At 28.5% G+C, this 20,998-nt stretch overlaps 1 protein-coding gene across 2 annotated transcripts in view; it reads left to right on the top strand.

Moving 5' to 3' along the window:
• Nucleotides 1–1,482: 1,482 nt before the first annotated feature.
• Nucleotides 1,483–20,998, top strand: part of LOC136969169 (zinc finger and BTB domain-containing protein 45-like) — a 285,864-nt gene continuing 266,348 nt past the window's right edge. Inside the window, exons 1-2 of one of the 2 annotated variants that reach the window (XM_067263264.1) lie at nt 1,483–1,703; nt 17,754–18,663. In XM_067263264.1, coding sequence (XP_067119365.1) covers nt 17,818–18,663 — 846 coding nt within the window. In that variant the 5' untranslated portion in view covers nt 1,483–1,703; nt 17,754–17,817. The remainder of the gene's footprint in view (nt 1,704–17,753; nt 18,664–20,998) is intronic. The other variant, XM_067263270.1, reaches the window with a different exon arrangement.

Genomic DNA, 20,998 nt, shown 5'->3' with positions numbered 1-20,998 from the left:
GAATAATGCGCTTCCATCGTTTGACGTTTTATATTATTAATTAATAATATTTATTTAATTTTTTAAAACATTTAAATTAATTCAAATATTTAATTAGTAAATAATAATTTTATTTTTTAAAGTTAGATATCAATAAGCATTTCCACAAGAAATTAAAATTATTTTATTTAAATAATATATGCTTGTATAAGTTTTAATTCTATAAAAATTTTGCAGTAAAATGCAAAATATAAATACATTTTTGCGCGTTTAAATTTTATAAACAGAAGAAGAGAAAAAGCAAATTCGCAGGGAGAAGGCCGAACGAAAGGAAGGGTAAAAGCAATCTTAATATCGATCGTTGAGAGCAATGGTGCAATGCAGTAGGAATGATGTGTTGTCCATGACGAGAAGAGAAGAGAGATTAATCCGCCATGCTGGGCCTGAACGATGATGGTGCATATCAACTATGAGCGTTATAGTTCCTGAATAAGCACTTAATCGCATACAAATTTTATATCAAAATAATGAAATTAATTAAAATTTTCGATGCTTATAGTATGTATGTTATGTAATATGTTTATACACATAAGAGATTTTAGCATTTTTTTTAAAATTAAATTATTAAAAGATAAAAATTTTCGGGTGTTAAATTTATCGCTAAAAGCACCATTTGTTTCGGTATTAAGACGAAAAAAAGGGTTCTTTTTAGCCTTATTTTTATCGATTTTTGCAGACTTCCTAGCTTTTTTTTTCATAATGGAAGGCGAGTTTATCTTTGAAAATATACAGATTTTTTAATTGAGTTTTTTTAAGTATTAAACGCAAATTTTACATTCGATAATGGCAAAACTACAAATAGAACATTGCGTAATTCACTTCGTGTGTCATTCGACACGCTGCGCAGTCTACACGCTCTCCGCTATGTCAAGCAATACTGCTAATACATGTGCGCTATGCGTTTTCGAGCGTACTGTCTGGCAATATTGCAGAAAGGGAGCAATGGAGATTTCATTTTGTCCATAATGCTTTAAGCATTTAACAATCACGTTTAATAATTATATATAATAGGTCCGTACAACGCTTTCACTTATTACGTCTATGATTATTTACCGCATATGCGCGATGTATATGTAACACTTACAACACATAATGCTTTACTAAACCTAAAAAAAGATAAGCGTTAATAAATAGATAGGTAAACATGTATAAATGTGTATGAGTATGTGTATATATATATCTACATATATCTATGTTGGTGTATATATAATCTATTTTAACTTAATTAAATCTTTAAAAAATATAAAAAACGAGTAATAAAAATATTATGAATAATGGAAAAATTTTGCGTAAAGAAAATGAAGCCGTTTATTAAAAATAGGAAATTTTCGCTACGACGCTCTAATATGGCGAACTGAGTAAGTCGCCCTTAAAACACATAGCAAATCGGCGCGAAACGTTGGGACAGTTTCGTGTGCAGTATTCGCCCTTTCCGGCCCCCATCAACCTTCCCTTCCCCATAACGTCATTGGGTGGCCGTTTTGGGTGGTTTCCCTCGCAGGCCCGTGTATTCAGTTATTTGGCCCCGTCGCATATACCGCAGACAACCAAAGCGTCTCGTGCATATCTGGCCTCAGCGTTCTTTGTTCCTTCCTGCACAAAACGCGGGCTCTCAACGGCAGCCGTCAACTGTGATCGTTCGGGTCGAACATTTGCACAATAAGGTGAGTAAACAAAGATTTTTATGTTGCTTAGCAACTCTTTTAATGCACTTAGTTCGAATATTGTCTCCATTAATACTTTTGGAAGTATTTCCAGAATAGTTTTTGACCGAAGGCAAAATCTATGGTTCGCAACAAAATGGCCGTTACCTCTTTACAACATCAGCCTTGAGCCTGAAGTCTCATCGCTTGTATAATCATAGATTTCTTTCGAGATATTCTCATTTCCATTATTTCCAACTCTTTCGTGCCGCTTTTTCAACATTTTAAACTAAGTCCGATCCGTATTTGTTGTATCTACTTGGTCCCGATACTGAGCCTAGCAATGGTGGACGTTGTTGTTGTTTTCAGCCTTCTTCATGGTTCGGAAGGGAAAAGATGGCCGACTCTCCAACACTTCGCTCGGAAATAAAACAGGCTGAGTTGCCCATTAATGCTTACAAGCCATTTTATCCATTCCAATACCTCGTCTTTTGCTTCTCTCTATCGTATTTTTCCCCTTACTTCTGAAATTAGAATTATTATTACGCTTTTAATTGAAAGGCGTTTAAAAGAAAGACAAAATGGCGAATTCTCCATTAAACCGATTTGGGTGTGGTCGGAATTGAGCCTTCATTTTTTTTTTAAATCAAGTCATGGGGTATTTATTTTAAATTTAAAAACTGTTTTAAAAGACAAAATGTTTATTCCGAATAGGTTATTTTTAAAAGCTAAGTTGTATGTTGGAGTCTTTTTTTTTAGTTAGGTTTTTCTACTTTAAAACTTCAAAATGTTTGTTTTTAATATTTCGGAAATTTTAAAGATTTTTGTTTAGAAATGATTTAAATGAAAATTGTGAGTGCATAAGTGGTTCTCACTGCTAATTTTAATTTTCACGGTTGAAAAAGTATTTAATTTTTTTTAATTATGTTGAAGATTTTAATAATTAGTTTGTTTTAAAAATGTTCGTAAAATTTTGTTTTTAAATCATTCGCTTATTTCAGAATTAATTTCTTTGTTTTTCATGTTCATTATGGAACAATGAACGTGAAACACGTCGGAAGTTACTTTGAACAAAACTGTCGAGTGAACTGAAAATCATTGAGCATTATTCTAATTCTAGATATACTACATGTGGACACTTACAGTGATAATTTCAAACCGTATAAGAAACTTGGGACAATTCTGATTTTAAATTGTGTAGATTTTCCTATTTTTTTTTTTTTTTAATCAGTACGTCAGTAGATCTGAGAACATTGAGCTAACAAACATTTTCGAATTCTTAAACGATTGAAATTTTCGATTTGCTTATTATAGTGTAGCTTGATTGATTCTTACATAATTTTATCCTCACTAATATGTTTTCTCAAATTTTTACATAATTTATGAAGATATTGCTAAAATATTATCATTGCTTTATATAGTTTTTACGTGTTTTTCAAAGAAGTTTTAAATGTATCGATTTTGTACAAAAAATTATGGTAATTATTACATTTGCTAAAAAATATTAGCAGTGATAAAACGTTGATTTATGTAAAATGATTTTTATTACAAATTAATCGTAACATTGTAAATACCTGCAATCAGTAATTTCTGTTTTGCATATATATGCATTCTCATGCAAATTTTGGAAATCAACTTTGTAATTGTGTATTTAGATTTCTTAATTATGTATAAAATCCTAATGTATAAATTACTATATTAATGCAATGTAAAATTTATAAAATCAATACATCAGCTAATTTAATATCAATCATAAAAGATGAATATTTGTTAATCAAAATTTAAATGCTTATATAATATGCAAGTTATTCAATGTATTTATACATCTACATAGTGTTTTATACATTGCATAATTGAACATTTTTTTCATATTTGAGGAGTATTTTTTAAATAAAGTTTTAAAAAGTTTTAAATTGTAATGACAGCAATAATTATTTAATTAAATTTTATTCAAATTACAAAAGTTATATCTAAATTAAGATTATATAATATATTTCTGGGTAAGTTGTATTTTTTTTTATTCTAATGAACTGTATGTCTATAACTTCTCATCTTATCAATGTAAATGTCCAACATGTTGAGCTTAACTATTACACGGTATTTATGATTTATATTCATTATGAATTGGATGTGACTATTACTTGAGGGCAACTATTAATGGAACAAATCTTCATAATTTCTTTTAATTTATTATCTTAACAACAATGCAACACTCAATAACTTTGCTCAATGCTGAATAAAATATGCAATTTTTAAGCTTAGAAGAGGTCTTATCTTCCTCCAAAAGACTACTACTTATTAGAGAGTACTGCCTGTAGCTTTCATCTTGCAGCTGCACTGTTTATTAGAATAATACATTTAATAAAAAAATATTTAGTTTAGTTAATTTAAATAATTAAACAGTAAAATATAATTGAAAAGTGGTTCTGCTGCATTATGTCAAAAATAGATACTTTTCTAATTTTTGCAATTCTATGAAATTTAGAGAAAAATATTTTACTATTAGATTTGAATGTTCAATATAAAAAAAGGACACTTGTCAAATATTTGATTAAATTAATAAATGTCCATCTTGATTGACTTGGTCTAATGAAAGTGGTTATATATTCAAAAATTTATACTTTTGGTAGGTTTTAATTAGGAATGTCTGAAATAATGCTACATTTAAAATTATACATTTTCTATTATAAAAGTGTACATTAAGAAGGAATATATTAATTGTATAACACTAAAACTGATGAATTCTAAAAATGTTTCTCAAATGTCTATTAAATGTGTTTCCTTTTTAAAATAAAATAAGAAAAACATTGCATTTTCCTTAATATAAATATTTACCCAAAATTTAAATTGTTTGTTTATTAAAATAAAAAAATTTAAAAATGTCAAAAAAGTATTACTACTAATTGCAAATATCGATTAAATGCTTTTTACTTGAACCAATGAATGAATATAAGGTGAAGTACTGTACACTGTAGACCTGATGGGATGTATATATCATTGTAGTATTAGATAACAGTCTTAATACCAAATGATATATTTTGAGTTATTCTTATTAGAACAAGTATATTCCACTTTTTCCATGGCGTAGGGTCCTGTGTTTCAATTTCAGTTATGATTGACACGAAGTGATCCTATGATGTTTCTTTGGTGGTGAAAAGTTCTGTAAAATATGAAATATCACTTAGTAAGTTTCCATTATTGTGGTGATGCATTGGATTTAAAAAGTTTGATTTAGCATATAAAAAAGCCTGAGTTTTAGTTTGGTTTTAAGGACAACCAAAACAACTTACATTTTTGAACGTAAATAATATAGTACATCTTATATATACTCTTATGTCGTTGTCACATTCAGGTTAAAAATAATTCAAAAAGTTGTTATAACTAGTTGTTTTGAATACACCATTATTTCAATGCCACATTTGAGAAATTAAGCTCTATTGTTGATGCATGTAAAGTCAGTATATTGCATTTATTTTTTACTCTAATTGCTAATGATGGTTTTAGCATAATGTATACATAATGTTTTTGATGTAGATCAGGAGAAATCAGTAGATCAGTTAGATTTTGGTTGTTTCTCCATTTCAGACTTGTCATTGAAATGGTGATAGGTGTGCTTAAATCACATCATCTAGATCTAGTTTGTAATTCAAAAATTTTTTATATTTAATCTGTACATTGTAATCATGTACTATATGTATATATAGCCAGAAATTTGAGTGGGTCATTGCATTGCTGATGGCTTGTGTAGACTGGTAGGCTACTGTAAAAAATGGAATATCCCATAACCACTAGCAATAGATTATTGTGCAAGGAGCTACAATATCAGTATGGCAGTTCTTTTTTGTGTCATGCATTCCATATGCAAATTAGTGGTACACATGATAATAATCAATATAAAAGAAAGGTTAAACAAGAACAAATATTAAATTTTATTCTTTACTTTGTGACTGTTTATATAGTCTAGTTTTGAATTTGATGTGTCTGTTTTCTGTTTCATTGGTCAGCTGCATATGACATTTTTTTTATGTTGTGCTTTTTAAACTTGAGTGAAGTGGCAGTGAGAACTAAGAATATTAGTATGGGAAATACTGTTTTGTGTGACTACATCTCTTGTACTGTTACTTGAGTAGATTTTGAAAATGTAAGTTGGTTAGTTTGGTTGTCTTTTAAAATACATTTGTACCCTAGTCTGTTTCAGACTACAATTTTCTTGGATGCTTCAAATAATTTCCAATAAATTTAAAAGTGAAATTGACAGTTACTTTTTTGAGTATTTGATTACATTATCAGTCTACAGTGTAATTTTATAGTGTTACATATTGAAAACTTGTTGAAATTATGGAAAATATGTTAGTATAGAAAAAACTAGAACATAGTGAACAGTTTTCAGTTTACACAATGTTGTTCTCAATGTTTGTTTGTGTGTGTGTGTGTGTATATATATATTATATATTTGTATGTATGTATGTATATTTATTTATTTATTTATTAATCTATTATAATAATAGTGTTCATGCACCCATTTGGAAAAAAAATGCAGAGACAGAAGGAAAATGTAGATAGTAATTAAGTATTTATACTTACAGTAAAGTATAGTAAGGTAGCATGTGTTGCATCACAAATACAGTAGTGATGCAATACATGTTAGCAGTTAAAGTTATAAAACAAGTGTTATTTACAATGCAGTACTGTCCTGTGTTTTTATAAACTTTAATAATAAAAACTGAAATCAAGATACATTGTACAAATCAAGGGACAGAACAAGAAACTGAAACTAGAAGCATCAAGATGGACTGGAGCAGCCCTAGATGGAATGCATAACCCACTGTTCTTTAGTATACTGTAATGTAAATGGACTTATGACAGAAGTAATTGATTTAAGCTAGAAACAATATGAATGGTAACTCGTGATTCTTATGAGACAAAACAAGCCTGAGAGTCATTTTACTATCTAACAATAACAATTTGCCTTCCCATTCCTCACTTTATATATATATATATATATATATATATATATATATATATATAATCTAAGAAATCTTAGCTAATCATCCATTTTTAGATTCAGCACATAAAAGTCAGGAATTGGCATATTTTGTTTCTGAAGAAAACAGTTTAAATTTATAGACCAGTGTTAGTGAAGTAAATTTCTAAAAATCTAAACTTTGGTACAATCATTTTGGTGTACTAAAAATTAAAGATTTTTTTATTTGAAAATGAATATAAATTTGATATACTGTAATACTCACTAGTAAGCATTTATTAGAGAGTATTGCAATAATGAAATATTCAAACTCAGAATAAAAATTTTTCTGTTTCCATTTTTTAAATCAGTCTTGCAAACTAGATATGAGAAATCCTCATTAGTTCAAAATTCAAAGGGTGAAATAATTGTGACTTCTAATTATCAGAGATTTACAATATACCAAATGTCAAGTAACCAATTTATTAAGCAAACATTACAGCTATGTATACAGATGCTATTTTCATTAATTAATTATTAATAATAATAATAATAATAAACAACTGTAAGTAAACAGCACCTGTCGGATGAGAACCTGGAAGGTTGTCAGATAGATTTTATAAAAAGTAAGCCGAATTCCTCAAAATGTAGCTCTAATTATTTTTAAAGTGGCCTAGAAAGTAGTAAGTTGCCCAAATCTAATAGTATAGACTCCTATAAGTATCTCAATCTGCTACTTACCTCAACCTTCTGAAACCCAGCAGTATTTTGAGCTAAAAGAAAAAAAATGTAGTCCATAAGTAAGGTTACACCTGAAAATGTGTTACTGTAAAAGCAAAGCTATATAAAGCAGATTACAATTGTTCTTGGTCTATTGTTCACCTATAGCATGGAGGCACTTCTGTCTTATGTATAAATGAAAGAGTTAACATGTGCATAGAAAATTCTGTCACTGAATTTTGAGGTAGCTGTATTTCAAACAAACTGAATTCCTTAACATGTAAATCTCTCCTCGACTGGGACAAGAACATGGTTACAACTAATGGGATTTCAAACTATCAGAGTTTGAATTAATGAGGATTTCCTCTACTGACTGACTGAAATATGAACACAGTAAAGATAGATCACTAATTTTTCTTAGTAGTGAAATTGTAGTGTCAATCATTTCCATTAGCTGCTGCTCAACTAGATACACTATTGAATGTTACTTATTACACTATTGAATGTTACTTATTAACTGAAAGCAACCATTGTTTATAATTTTCATATAAAAACTAACTGTAAATTATTTTTTCAAGGCAGTTGATGAAATTTTACAAATATTCATCCTAGAAATAGCAACACTTATGTGTATCTCAACAGAAAATAATGAAATAGGAATAAAATTAATTTATTCATGCATTCATGCAAATTTATGCATTTGTAATTTTAATTCATATATAAACAACTTAAAGCCTGATAATCATATCAAAGCCAATGACTACTAGATTATTGGTATTTAATAATAATTATTAGCAGGAATGTAGCCCAATTTAATCCAGTAATTGTTTGCCTTTGATAATTTTAATTCATTTCATACCTCATTATTCACTAACTAATGGAGCAATTATTAAACATAAATCATATATACAATGTGTCTAAAAAAACCATTCAGCATTTGTGATAGCTAGTTCTCACCAAACTAAATAAAAAAATTATCAAGCATATCTCAGATGGGTGTACTTTTATTCTGAACAATGTTACATGTATCATGATTGACTTGATTGACTTAATTGACTTCTATATGCTGCATATGATGTAATAATCTTGTCAAATCTTTAGCTCAGTAAGTACATCTCTCACATGTTCTTTTTAATTTCCATGCTTGGCATCTTACAAGTCTTGAATGAAAATGTCAGGTTTTTGCCCAGACTAAGCACATGTGGAAAGGAAGGCCACATAAGACATGTTAATGTTGAGATAAAGATTTTAAAAGATTACTTCTTTTCACATCATATGCAGCACATAGAGTTAAGAGTGACATATTGACTTCTAATATACAAAGTTTCTCATATCTCTTAAGTGGTATTCAGTTTTTGACCTGTTTAATAAGGTTGTTTTTATTTAGTTAGATTTGTACTACTACTGTATAAATGCTGAATGGATTTTTAAAACCTCAATTACCCCAAGCTGTTTTTAATCCTGTTAACTGACTAGCTAAATTATTTCTTCTGGCTAGTTAATAAAATTAAAATAAATATAAATACAGTGAAACCTTGCTTAATGAGTATAATTCATTTCAGAATGTTACTCATAAAGCAAAACACTCCTTAAGCAAAACAATTTTTCCCATATGAAATTAATGTAAAATACAATAATGCATTCCATGCTGAAAAAAATACTGAAATATTTTATAATGTTTATTCAAATAAAATTATACAATATACATTGTTAAGGATCTTAAGTATCTTGAAGTGTGGAATGAACCAACCTGGAGTAGGAATTTGATTTGCAGAAAACAAAAAAAATTGAAATACAGTAATTTCAAATATTTAATTATAGCCTTTACATAGCCCAAGAATTTGGCATATCATTTGGCATGTTTTATTATATAATGGCTATGGTTGTTGTTTATTAGGGTTTCTCATTTCCTGGTCTTTTGCTTGTCCCAGGATAAAAGTGAACTGTTTCCCGGGATCCTGAGACAAAATTATTTTTAAGATATACAAAATATGAAATCAAATGATATATTAAATTTTTGTTCTTTAAAGTAATTTAATACGTTTTGTAACCTCAAATCATATTAATAATGCTGTGTAAGATATATACAGTGGACCCCTGATATAATGCGCATGTTGGGTGGGAAACAACACCCGCGTTATAAGGTGAACCGTGTTATACCGAGCGGCATGGTGTAACGCGGTTCACCTCTTACTTTAGCAATAATGTCAAGCTTTTCTTTCACACTGTAAGCTTTTCTTTTACTCATCATGCATACAAAAATTAAACACTATTCAAAATACATGCAGGCACTCAATACATACACAATTACTCAATACGCAGTAACAATAAAATGCACTACTCACTAATGCTGCACAGTGTTAGTGATTAGCGCATTTTATTAAAACCTGTATAACCTCTATAAACGCCTGCATAAAACCTTTATAAACGTGTTTGAGCTTGTTGCGTCGCGAACGTCGCCTGTGCTATAACCGAGTGCGTGGTATAGTGAGCAGCGCTATAGCGAAGGTCCACTGTATTAAAAATTATATTTTGAATTACGTAGAAATTTTCACAAGTAAAAAAAAATTTATTAAAGTTTGCTGGAAACTGCATACAACAACAAAGACAACAACAAAAATGCTTTGAATTGAATTGAAATTTAAAAAAATGAACTTGGATCAAACTTCTAACTTAGAAGTTAATATTTGTTTTTTAAATAAAATATAAAATTTACAATATTTTGTATTATAAGATTTCAGAAAGCAAAGATGGTTAATACTCCGATCACTCAAACTAATTTTTATTTTAGTAATGAAAAGTGTTGCTACCGAAAATGCCTTTTTTGATTCAATTGATATGATGGAATATTGTTTAATGCATTTAAGAGAAGACAAATATGTGTTTTTCACCTGTATCCTGAAAGATTTCAAGATTGTAGTACTTCTTTTGTTCTCTAGTATTCCTGACTTGTCTACCTTGACTGCTTTAATAGACACATCATAGCCCAATAATTTGGCAGTTTGTTTGTCTTTAATAACCAGGTTATGAAGAAAAACTTCATACTTGCAAACTTACTCGTTTGTATCCTTGCCCAATTTGCACAACTCTGTATTATGCAGTTATTGAAGCTACTGGGCATGGTTAAAAATTAAGATAGCATAAGCACAATTATTCCAGATATTACTGGTAACGAATATTGAGAGACCTGCCAGAAATAAGCTATGTATTGATTATTGACCATTTTTGACATGCCATAATGAGCAAAAATTAAAAAACACTAATAAGTAGGTTTTAAAATTAATAAATACAAATATATTCTGACAGTTTATGAGTTAATTATACTTTCTATTTGCAAAATTTCCTCAACCTTAACATAAAATAAGAAAAAAATGAAATTTTTAAGAAATTTGTAGAATTTCCCCGGTTAAAAAAAAAAAACAACCAGGCTCCCAAGTCTCATTTGAGAAACCCTAATGTTTATATGTAATATATCTGAACACAAGTTTGGAAAAATGTGTGATTACAAGTGACACGTAAGATGCTAGTGGAATGAGTGCTAAACACAGACTGATGTAGTATGCATGCTACCTGGGACTTTCCTCTCCTCATCATTAGTTGTGCAAAACGTGATGTTTTGGAAAGTCAGTGGGATCATTCTCAACATTCCAAAGGCCATTGTCAAACTTCTAGCTTACAGGAAAGTGGTGCTGAATATCTGAAGTACACGTTTTCGCATTTAAAACTTTGGCCTCAACCTCGCTATTAAGTATAGAAAAAACGTTCATTAAAGAAGTTTTAAGTTCAGAAATAAATCCTACTCTAGTTTTTTAAAAGGTAGACATATGTAGTTAGATAAATTTACTCTTAAAGTTCACTGCTCATGAAATTTTTAGACATTCCTAAAATATTGAATTATAAAACAACTATTTTCTTTTATACTTACATATAATTTTTTTATACTATATATCTTTTTAAATTTCTTACTTAAAGCAAGAGATGTAATTTTTTTATAGTATAATTGTAAACGTTGTTACACCAGATTATAGTAGCACATCGATTATCCGAACCCGATTAACCGACTTATCGGTTAACCAACCGTGTTCTAGTCGGCAAATTCAAATGTCTGCTAGTGATGTGGTGCTACAATATTTGGTTATGTCTTGGCTACTTTAATATTATTTTTGTTAAATTTTTTCATGTTTTAGCTGGCAGCACTGGCTCGACCATGAAAGGGAGGCTAGTATTTAAACCAGGCCTAATACACTATACTAATAATGTATTTTTTCATACTTTCCGGTTATCCGACTTTTCAGTTATCCGACCAGTCCCCAATTAAGTCTGATAATGCTCTACTGTATTAAAAAATATATACAAATAACATACAAATAGCAAATTATCATCAGAAACAATATTTGGCAATATGTAAATATTCAAAATTATTCTTAAAACCAGTTACATTTCTTTTGTGAATGCTTTGAAAGACAATTTATTATATATTGAACTGATTGATGTGGTAAACTGTGATATTTAGCATTCATGATTATAGTCTGTACACTTAAAAAAGTAAATCCAACAAAATATTGTTTGTCCAAGAATCATTGAAACTTTTTAGCATTTTATGGATCTTGGAACTGTTCTGAGATCCATAAAATGCTTATCGAATGCCATTTGATAAAGAATTTTTGTTTTATATTTAATGAAAAAATCTTTGAATTTTGTTGTATGTGAACTGTAACATTCTTCTGAGATTAAAAAGAATTGAAAATATTTGAGTATCAATTATTTGTACACTTCCATATGTTTTAGTGCTAATCTATGAATATTATATTGTAGATTTATATACTTGCATGAAGTTAACATTTATGTTAATTTTCAGTTTTATTATATATTGTGGCTGTTACAAAGAGAATTTTTTTAAAATAGATTTTTAATGTGTTTAATAGGAATCTTAAGTTGCAAGATGATGATAGTCAGATATAATAAATCATTACAGTTAAGTAAAAACTGCATTTTATCAGTAAGATTTTTTTATGTTATAAGATATAAATACAGATAATATTCAATTTTAAATTATTTTTATTTAAAATGTAGGAATTTACAGAGCTTTATCCAAGAATATACAATCCAGTTTATGTAAACTTAAGGCTAATGAATTTTATTTTAAATTTTTATCAGATTTTTTATGAAATCATATAAATTTAAATGAAGTTTTTTCAGGTTTAGCTTGCATATTTCTTGATATACTTGTTTACTTGAAAGAATTTTCATGTTAGAATTCTGTATTTTTGATCTATGTTGATCCAAGTTATTTAAGACTTATTTTCAAAATTTATTCAGTAATTAAATATTTATGTATCCATTTATTTCTTTTTATTAGATAAAAGTATCATTATTACAGGAATTTATAATTATAAATGTATAATTTATTAGTTTTTGTCAAAATTTATTTTTAATCTGATTTAGATTTGATTATTCTGTTGTGATTTTGCGATAGACAAATTTAGAACACTTGTTTTAAGTGCTTAGATATGGTTCTTTTATATAACTGATTGGCTTTATAAAGTCTCACTTCTAAAGCTAGTATATGCTGATTTGAAAGAATTAAGATATGAAGTAGATTATCTTTCTATTTCTTTTCATTTAATTTTTGCCATTTGCAAACACATTCTTGAAACTGTAGTCAGGTTTTTTTTCCAGAGAACTAGTTATTTCTGGCAAATTCCTATCCATTGTATCTTTAGAATTCAAGAAGCAGAATCTGCATATTGAATTCTGAAAATCATGAAAGGCAATTATCCCATTAATGGAAGAATAAAATGATGTTGCAGTCCCTTTGCAAAAGATGAGTATCCACTAGAAATAACAAGTAATTCTCTGGACAAAAAACTTCAGTATAATTTGAAGAATGTGTTTGCAAATTTCAAAAATTATTTGAAAGAGTACAAAAAGAAATATATTGTGCATTTAATTTTGATTTGTTGAGCTTTTTTGATATATATGTGCAGTACATATATCTTATATTTATACTGTAGCTGCTTACTATTCAGAATAATAATCATGAACAAAAATGAGTTTGCAAGGTAATGTCAGTTAATATGTTTACAAAATAGCATTGCAAAATTTTTCTTGTGACAATAAAATTAAATTTATTTTAAAGAGAGTTGTCTTAAACACATTATAATATATGATAAACTTTACATTATTATAAGAATTGAGTTTAAAGTTATAAAAAATATTTATCATAAACTTTATTTAATTATGCTAATGGTAAGTATTAAGGAGTTACTATACTGTGTTTATGAAGTTTATTATAATTACAACAGTTATTACAGATTAAAATTAGTAGATAAGCTTTATTTTTCTAAACAATTTAGTAAACAATGAAGTTTTTATTCCTATAAAATTTAAATATACTACTAAGGCTGAGAATGTAGAGATGGTATTAACACAGTTATATAAAATAAGATTATAAAATAAATCAAGTATTTTATCATTTTTTTTCATTGTTTTTGCTAATAATATAACAATATGCTGTACAGGAAAATAAAATTGAAAACTGAAAACTTTCTTTGCCAAAGATGCTTTTTTATTTTTTATCATTTTCCTCAATGAGAATACTCTTTTGTCAATGAAAACAACTAAAATAAATTATCCAAAATAATAAATTTTTTAATGCTTTACACTTACAATGCAATATTAAAATACATTCATTTTGTGTATCTTAATTATTATAAAATAAATTATTCCAAAGACACTTCAAGCACTTTATATCAATTCAGTCAAAAATTCAAACCAAATTTTAAATAGTGTTTTAAATCATCTTGGTATAACAAAAAAGGGATTAAATTTCAAAAGCCAATGAAAGTTATAGTTTAGGACAGTGATTTCCCAATGCAGGGGTAGTGTTTTCCTAGGGATATGTGAAAAAAATTAATAATGATGGATGTATACTACTATAAGAAAATTTGGATTGTGCATTGAGGCCTTTGGCAATGTCACAGTACTTGATGCTTAGTTTGAATAAAAAATATTATATTTATATGTCCCTTCCTCCAATGCTTTTCGATTTTTAAAAAAACAACTTATGTGTAAAAATAATTGAACAATTCTGTATAATTGACCAATGTGCTGCTGTTTGACAAACATGTGAAATAAAACTTAAAAAAAAATTAGAAATAGGAAACAAAACTTGGAAAAATGGGCTGCCAAGGAGTATGCGAGTCCAGAAAAGGTTAGGAACTGCTGTTTTAGGAAATGGATTTTGCATTTTGCAGTAATAGCAGTTCTAATTTTCCATTATTTCTTTATGATATGGATTGCTTCTTTACATACTGCATGTTCCCAAAAATTTATGCTTATAAAATTTGGGAACATGTGATACATTTTCTTCTGTTTTTAAACAGCCAAATTTTTTGTAATTTAGATTCTAGAAAACTGCCTTTTTACTACATCCATTAGGCATAATTTAGGACTGCAACAAAAATTATTTCATTGTGACTTCCAAAAGAATGAAGTTTAGTAAGCATATCTGGAAAAATTTAATAACTGTTTAAATCAAAACCAAAATAACTTTAATTAATTTGTTAAACTGCATGTTTTTAATCTTAATGAGTCAGTGAAAATTAATGTTCTGATACAAGCACAAGTTCAGTAACACAAAACTGGTCACAGAAATCTCTCCATAAAAACAAGTTGTTGGGATTTCACAATTTTTAACAGATAGCAAATTAATAGTAGGGATTCACAAAAATGTTTTGTTGACATTTCTAATTTAATAGCAAGGTTTTTTTATGCAAGTTCTGTTATGAGTGTTTCCTATAATTGTTGAATTTTGAATTAAGAAGTTTTAATGAATAAAAATTTAATTTATAAATAGATGTTAAAGTTAACTCCATAAGCAAACAATAATATTGCACAAATGTTTGTATTTTTCTGAACTTTCAGCAATACAAATACATTTGTAATCATATCCAATTATTATTACTGATTTTTATATAAACTTATGTCAAATTTGATTCTAAAAGATTGAAATTAAATGCTGGCGGTTGAAACTGATCAGATATGAAAATTTTAACGAAATTCTTGAAATCTAAATTAAAAACATCAAGTTTGTTTACATTATTTAATGGCAATGGTTGTGTTAGTATGAATATGAGTTTGTTAGTGTATAATGAATGTAATTACAATAAAATTCATATTGTAATTGCATTCATTATACTTTCATTTTTTTAAATAACACACTCATTTGCACTAACAACACAACCATTTGACATTTAATGTAAACAAACTTGTGCTTTTTTGCATTTGTCATTACAATTTTTATAGTGCTGTCTTACAGTCACTGGTAACTATCACAAAGTAAAAATCAAGAATGTACAGTGTGTAAGAAATAAAGTGAAAAATTAGATAACACTTTTCATTTTTTCTTTTATACAATTGATATTTACACATTAAATATAATGTTTTTTTTTAGAATTTATAGGTTGTAAAGTACTGTACATGTTATAATAGACATTAATATATATTCATTTGTATATATATTATCATAAAATATAATATAAAATTTCATGTATGTATATATTTGTGTGTGTATGTATATATTTGTGTATATATATATATATAAGAATTTTAATGCTTATTACTCTGTTTTAATTCTGAAAACATGATTATACAATTGATATATATACATTATACTGGTATTTAAAGAAAAAAATGAATTTTTATCTGATTTTTCACTTCTGTTTACTTATTAGAATTTTAAAATTAGTAATTGGTGTCAACATTATATTTTTGATAACTTTATAATTTCATGAGAATTTTAGTTTTTCTCATTACAGAATCCAATCCTCAAACAAATTTTTATTGTCTGCAATTTTAATTTTAAAAAAAATTGCAATTTGTCTTGATTTTGTGACTATGAGTTTGAATGTTATCCTAGAACCTTCTAAGGAGTAAGGAAATCTGAACCAGGCTTAGTTATTAGTTGTTTATATTTTATCAGATTATGAATTATCTATAACTAATAATTCAATTTTTATCCCAAAATTCTGCATAATAAAAATTTATCACTTTTTTGCACAAGAATTTTGGTAGTTCAGTATACCTTTATTATCTTAAACTGTTAAATAGGCCCTCAACTTAGAATAACCTGTTTAATTTCAGGCACTAGTGATGAAATTACCCTGAACTTGATTAGATACACTACCTAATTTCTGGCAATTGATTGTCCATCATATATTTTATTTAATTAAGCAAAATTATGAGAGGAAACTTGAAATTTCCATGGTCATCAGATTAGTTCACTGGGCAGCCACGGATGGCATTGTATGTAGGGCATGCTTATTTACACTGCACAATCTTGTGATATTCTTAATTTTTACTTAAATTTACTTTAGCTGTGACTTTTAAAGGAGAAAGGAGTGTTAGTGGTGGTGTCAAATGTGATCTCAGTCAATATTGGTCTAAGACAGGCCTGGCCAACCCACATTGTTTCGCGGGCCACTTTGACGACTCGTAACATTATGGTGGGCCACAATTTAGGCAAACGTGCTTTTAAAAAAGTAAAACATACAAAATGAATAAGATTTTATTGTTATACCAAGAGTTCGTACTCGCACTTGCGCATTATAACAATGACGTGTGCAAATTTTCATTTATTTAATTGTTTTGGTATACACATTAACGGCAAACAAAAGTTTTAATAGATATATAATATTGCTTAGCAGGCCACAGAATTTAACATGACGGGCCACATGCGGCCTGCGGGCTGGCCAGGCCTGGTCTAAGATAAAGTACAACTGTTAAAAAATTGACCAGTGTTTGTGTGTAAGCTGTGTGACATCTATGGTGTTGGTGTCAACTGTTTGATATAAAGAGGCAAAGAGTACTAATGTATTAATGTACAGTACAATATAAGTACTTATATTTCATTTATTTGTTTCTTTAATTTACATTTAATATTTGAGTTTCTAGTAGTCATGATATACTTCAGACACATGGGTGGTGTATATATAATTAGTGGTTTAGAGGTGTGTTGATGAATTTAAGTATTATTATACCTGATATTGGATAGTCTGGAAATTTGGTGTTATACGTTGTACTTGAAATAAGCAGTGGTTTGAAAAATTTATCTGTAGACAGTGCCATTTTTTTTAACTTTTATAATGAAAATATCTTACCAATGAAAAAAATTTCTCTTTACATTTCAATAAGTTTTGAGCATAAGGTGGTAATATGCATTGATGATATGCAATCCTTGTCAGAACAGATCTATTAAACTTAATTACAAAATAAAATTATTTATTCTGTAATTAAGTTTATAAGAAAAATTTATTAAAAAATAATAATAATAATAATAATAGCATATGACTAGTAATTAGTATTGATATTTGAAATTTTTTTTTCAGGTAACCAATTTGTGTCACCAAAGTGGCGTTCTAGTCATCTGTGTGCGTAACGAACAAAAAAAAAATGGGAACCCAACAATTTTGTTTAAAATGGAACAATCACCAAACAAATATGTTGACTGTTTTTGACCAGTTGCTGTCAAGTGAAGCCCTGGTAGATGTGACTTTAGCATGTGAAGGTCTTAGTTTAAAGGCCCACAAAATGGTACTTTCTGCATGTAGTCCTTTCTTTCAGAGTCTATTTTTGGAAAACCCTTGCAAGCATCCAATTGTTATTATGAAAGACATGAAATATACAGACTTAAAAGCCATAGTGGACTTCATGTATCGTGGTGAAGTCAATGTGTCACAAGATCAGTTATCAGCACTTCTTAAAACAGCTGAGACGCTAAAAGTCAAAGGTCTAGCAGAGGTTACAGGTGATAATAGGCATGGTGGACCAGGAGGACTTGTACAACAAGAAATTATTCAACAACATTTAGTAAATACGCCTCAATCTCTTCCTGCTTCTGGAGCACAAACACAACATAGGGCAGAATCGCCTCCATTAAGTAGGAGAAAAAGGGGTAGGCCAAGGAGAAGATCTTTAAGTGGTTCAAATCGTAGTGATAGTGAAGACCAGGTGCCATCTAAAATCAAAGAACCAGACTCTCCTGAAGTCATTGAGGAGGTGACGTCCGAAGTTGAATCAACCAATGATGCACGTCAAAGACTTGCACCATCCGGCCATCCACAATCTCAGGTTTCCTCCCTTCATTCTGTACATCATGGAGTTCCTCCCTTGAAGTCACACGGAGCCCTTCCATCTCAACAAGATTCTCATATGAGTGTAGAAGAACCTTCTGGTGATGAAGGGGATTATGATGTTGAACCATCAAAGTTAATGGAACAGACCATGACAACAGAAAATGTAAGTATATTATGTGAGGTGTGTTACCCGGTGTTCCAATCATTGTGCAAAGTTGTTTAATATTAATGCATAAGCTTCACTTTCATATTGTTAAAAGATGTTAGTTGCATAAGAATTGTTGAAATTATTTAAACAAAATGCAAAAATCATATATATATTTTAGTAACTAAAGTAAGTAAAGTTTACACACGAAATATTTTATATTATGCTACAAAATATTTTACAGATAAAATGCTTAAAGATGCATTGATCATCTACTTAATCATTGAGTAGATCAATCACTCTGCAGGCATTCAAAATAGTTTTTCACTTTCTGGGTAAAATGAACAAAATCTCAATGATAGTGGGGAGAGATGAAATACTTGAATGTAAAATATTTATTTTCAGCATTATATACATTTTGTTTTTCTAATACTATGTTCTCTCATGATTTGTTTTATTTAATTTGCAAAAGTTGGATTAAGGCAAGATCAGTTAGTGAAAAATGAACAATCTAAAATCTGGATAATAAAATAAGTTTATCAGTTTAAAGTACATGGTGATAAATTAAATGTGTTTTTATTTGAAATCTTATCATAAATTTGAACTATAAAAACAATTGAAAAATTAAATTTGTTCTTTCTAATCATATTTTTGGAGAAATAGATAAAAATATTTAGAATAATATCATTTAAGATTAAATAAAATATCCTTGTACATAATTTTTAATCAATTTAAAAAGTAATCTGAACTATTAACTTATGTCATCTGAAATACACTGCAGTAACCTTATAATGCTTTGCAGTTATTTTGGAATGTAGCACAAACGTTTTTGGTCCACCCCTTCTTCAGGTGAAGGTCCTAGGGTGGACTGAAAACTTTGTGTTGTGTTTTAAAATAAACTGTAAAGCATTATAAGGTTAATGTGGTGTATTTATAATTAACACGGCCATAAAATCCATCCAATAAACATCTTGACTTCAAAGTTAGGCTGCTGTCACTTGATAAATTTAAAAATAAATAAACTAAAATTTAATTTTAGAATATTCTGAAAGAAGAAATTGGCCCAGAGCAGGATTTAAACCCTTAACTCTTTCTTACTGTGCAGCTGTATGTTGCTAGTTATGCTGCCTGGATCTCCATTTGATATTTGCTTCCAGACTAATTAATTAAATACCGTATATCTCAGTGAATAAGACAATAGTGAACCATAAAAAAATGGCCTCAAATCCAGGGTTGTCTTATAGGACAGATACAAAAAAATTAGATTGAAATTTATATAAATTAAAACCATTATTAAAAAGACAGACAAACCATAATTATTTACTAGAAGAGAGTACGGTATGTGCACAAAATAGAATAGCCCATAGGATGCTTTTGTAAATAGTCAAGGTCCTTACCTGAATGCCCAAATTAGTGTGAATGTTTGCAAAAATTGCCAGATGCAAGAAAATAAAATTTGTTCGTTCGAAAAATTACAAATAGGACATAATTCCATATACGCTATACAGTATTATTATCCAGATAATGATTGCTGATCTAAACTAAATTCATCGGCTGTTGATAGTTTGGGGGTCGTCTTATAGGACAGATATATGCTAAAACTATAAAACTTTGACGAAAATTTTTATACATCGTCTTATCTGAAGGTCGTCTTATTCGCCGAGATATATGGTAATTTAGATATAATTATATCTGTAACTCAGGTCTAACTAAAATTTGTAAAGAACCGGACTATATGGAGATATGGAAAAGTGCTATTTTAAGTTCTGGTATTTTGAAGTTGTAACCTGGCTTTGTACAAAGATGTTATTTAGAACTTTGTAGTAGTAGACTTTTCTGTTATTTGTGGAACACTTACTGTATTGAATATTGAACAATATCTTATTTGAAACAGATGTTGAAACCTCATAAAATTTATTTCACAACAAAATAATTAAGTATGATTTGTGATTATTTACTAGCATATTTTGACTCAGATGTAAAGGACACTAGATTCACTGATATACTCCATAAAACTTAAGACTTCTGAAATTGTGTTTTGAATTCTATATAGAAATATACAATTGTCCATTATTAAGGTGGAAAGATTGGTTTTTTTTTTGTATTTTTATATACACATTTTTTAACTGCAGATACTGATGAAAAATATATATTTTTTTGTAATCAGTAATCCTATATGTAAAGCTGAAGAGAATTGATTCAGCAAGTAGAAAATATCTTTCAGGATAGACAAAACACTATGGGGATGAGGAATTTTGCTACTGAGATCTGTTTCCATGTTTTTAATATGATTTTAATATCTTAAGTTTTCCCTTAGTTTTGTAGTAACTAGTAAGTTTCAGTCCTTTTTTTG

This window comes from Centruroides vittatus, unplaced genomic scaffold (assembly GCF_030686945.1).
Source record: "Centruroides vittatus isolate TY-2023 unplaced genomic scaffold, ASM3068694v2 contig_1035, whole genome shotgun sequence".
Taxonomy (NCBI): Eukaryota; Metazoa; Arthropoda; class Arachnida; order Scorpiones; family Buthidae; genus Centruroides; species Centruroides vittatus.
This window is presented reverse-complemented; position numbering and strand designations above follow the sequence as displayed.